Here is a 2,384-nt window from a genome sequence, read left to right as displayed (position 1 = left end):
GTTTCTTTGACCATTTTAATTGAAAACAATCACAGTAAGGTACTTAATTGTTACCCTAAAATGATTTGATATTGAGATGAAAACAGCTACATTGGGCCTTTAAATCTAGACTTGAGAACATAATAGAACAGTGGTCCTAAAGTCATTCCCAGGGGACCCACAGGGAGTGCACATTTTTGTTTTAGTGCAGCACTATGATACATGTTTCTAATACAATACTTTATTAGTTCATTAGTAGTTTAAAAAAAATGTTGAATGTATCAATAACATTAGTCTCACCATTCTCTCATCACCCCGAGAGACCGGGAAACTCCTGTTTCTAACAACATGAAAACATCCATACCATTCTTTAAACAATAGCATGTACTGTACTGTTTGATCATTATTCAAATAAAATCTAACTTTATTTACATAGAACATTTTACAAAAGTGAATGAATCACATATCCATGTATTTGAAACCTACAAGATGAATGATTTAGAGTTGTTTCGCTAAACAGTTTTGTCCACATCCTGCTTCTCATTTCCTGACAGAAGATCTGTCTTACTTTTCTTTCTTCTTTTCACCATCTTTCTATTTTCTTTCTTTGTGGATGAACAGTATATGCCTGTTGAGGTTAACCTTGTAATTGAAGCTTTTTCCACATTCTCCACATTTAAATGGTTTCTCTTCCATGTGAATCATTATATGTTTGGTTAAGTCACTCTTTTGCTTGAAGCTTTTCCCACAGTCAACACAGCTAAATGGTTTCTCTTCTGTGTGAGTCAGTAAATGAGAAGTTAGGTTCCTCTTCCTATTGAAGCTTTTCCCACAGTCGCCACAGCTAAACGGTTTTTCTCCTGTATGATTCTGGATATGATCAATGAGGGTCTCCTTGCGATTGAAGCCTTTCCCACAGTACCCACAATGAAATGGTTTTTCTCCTGTGTGAATCATTTTATGTCTGTTCAGGGTCTGCCTACGAGTGAAACTTTTCCCGCAGTCACCACAGCAAAATGGTTTCTCTCCTTTCGTCGTTCCATTTTCGTACTGTGTCCCTTCTTTGTGGACAAGCAGTATATGCCTGTTAAGAATAAGCTTGCGATTGAAGCTTTTCCCACAGTCACCACAGTTAAATGGTTTCTCTCCAGTGTGAATCACTATATGTTTGGTTAGTTCTCCTTTCAGCTGAAATCGGTTCCCACAGTCTCCACAGCAAAATGGTTTGGCCTCTGAATGAATCCTCGAGTGCATCTTCAGTCGGCCAATCTGAGTGAAGCATTTGCCACAGTCAAGGCAGCAATGAGGTTTTTTAGACACGGTGCTGCTTTTTGTCAGTTCTCTCAATGGTGGGCTGCTGTCAAGTCCTAATGGGACGCTGCTTACGGCTGAGCTGTGGATGGAGGTGTTGCCTTCATTATCCGGAGGGTCACATGAAATGTCGAGACCCTTTATGTGATCCAACAGTTTAAAGTCACTCCCTCTGCCATCCACAGTCTGGGTTTGGGGAAGATCACATTCACTTTTCACACAAGGGGTGAATACGAACTCAATGGTGTCAGATTCCAGGCCTTGGAGCTGCTCTACCTCCTGACTGGTCCAGATTTCCTCCTGTTCCTCTTTAATCTGTGTGGGCTCTGGTTTCTCCTGCCTCGGACTGGGGCTCCACTCCTGCTCAGGGGTTTCCTCCTCTTTTATCTCTGTTGTGATCCGCAGAAGTCTCCGTAGCCGGTCATTCTCCTCTTTAGAACGGGAAATTTCCTCCAGGTACTCGGCTACCACTTTCTCTACAACGTCAAAAATCTCCACAGCAGCCACTGTTAAACGCTCATTAACAAATACACTCAAAGACTGTAATTTAGCCATTCTCAGAAAACTGAAAATTCCGTTTTAAGTTTCGTGTCTTCCTTGGTCCACACAATGACTGTAGGAAATCAAAACAAACTCGCTTCCAAACCGATTTCCGTGTTTTCTTTTACTTGTTTCAGCGGGTGCCGAGCGCAGAAACGGAATATAGCGCCGCCAGCTGGATGGAGTTCTGGGCTGTAATAGGTGATATGGTGAGTGTGATTCAATGACTACATAGAGCCCCACAATGGAGGTGTCCTAATACCCATAATTCTAGCGATCAAACAGTGAAATGATTCCAATCGTTTTCGACCATTCATTTTTTTCCCCATAGGGAATTTTAGAAAAAGTTAAAAGAAGGGCTGTGTTTTGTGTAGGCTCTCTAGGACAAGGGGACAACACAGCACCATCACCAGGAGGAAAAGTAATTGATATTGGCCGTTTCATGGTTATTTCTTTGTAAAACAACAGAGATACATGAGTGCACATTTTTGTTTTAGCCAAGCACTAGACCTGTTTAACATCAAGGACTTGATGATTGGTTATTTTTTTAAATA

The 2,384-nt window shown here is 41.0% G+C and overlaps 1 protein-coding gene across 1 annotated transcript; it reads right to left on the bottom strand.

The window, feature by feature from the left end:
* Positions 1-251: 251 nt before the first annotated feature.
* On the bottom strand, positions 252-1,904 carry LOC139374151 (zinc finger protein 501-like). Its single transcript, XM_071115158.1, has one exon. The coding sequence runs from the start codon at positions 1,843-1,845 to the stop codon at positions 574-576; it is 1,272 nt and encodes a 423-aa protein (XP_070971259.1). The 5' UTR covers positions 1,846-1,904; the 3' UTR covers positions 252-573.
* Between the last annotated feature and the right edge of the window lie 480 nt (positions 1,905-2,384).

The sequence above is a fragment of the Oncorhynchus clarkii genome, chromosome 19 (assembly GCF_045791955.1).
Source record: "Oncorhynchus clarkii lewisi isolate Uvic-CL-2024 chromosome 19, UVic_Ocla_1.0, whole genome shotgun sequence".
Lineage (NCBI taxonomy): Eukaryota > Metazoa > Chordata > Actinopteri > Salmoniformes > Salmonidae > Oncorhynchus > Oncorhynchus clarkii.
Note: the sequence above shows the minus strand (reverse complement) of the source record. Positions and strands in the feature narration are given on the sequence as shown.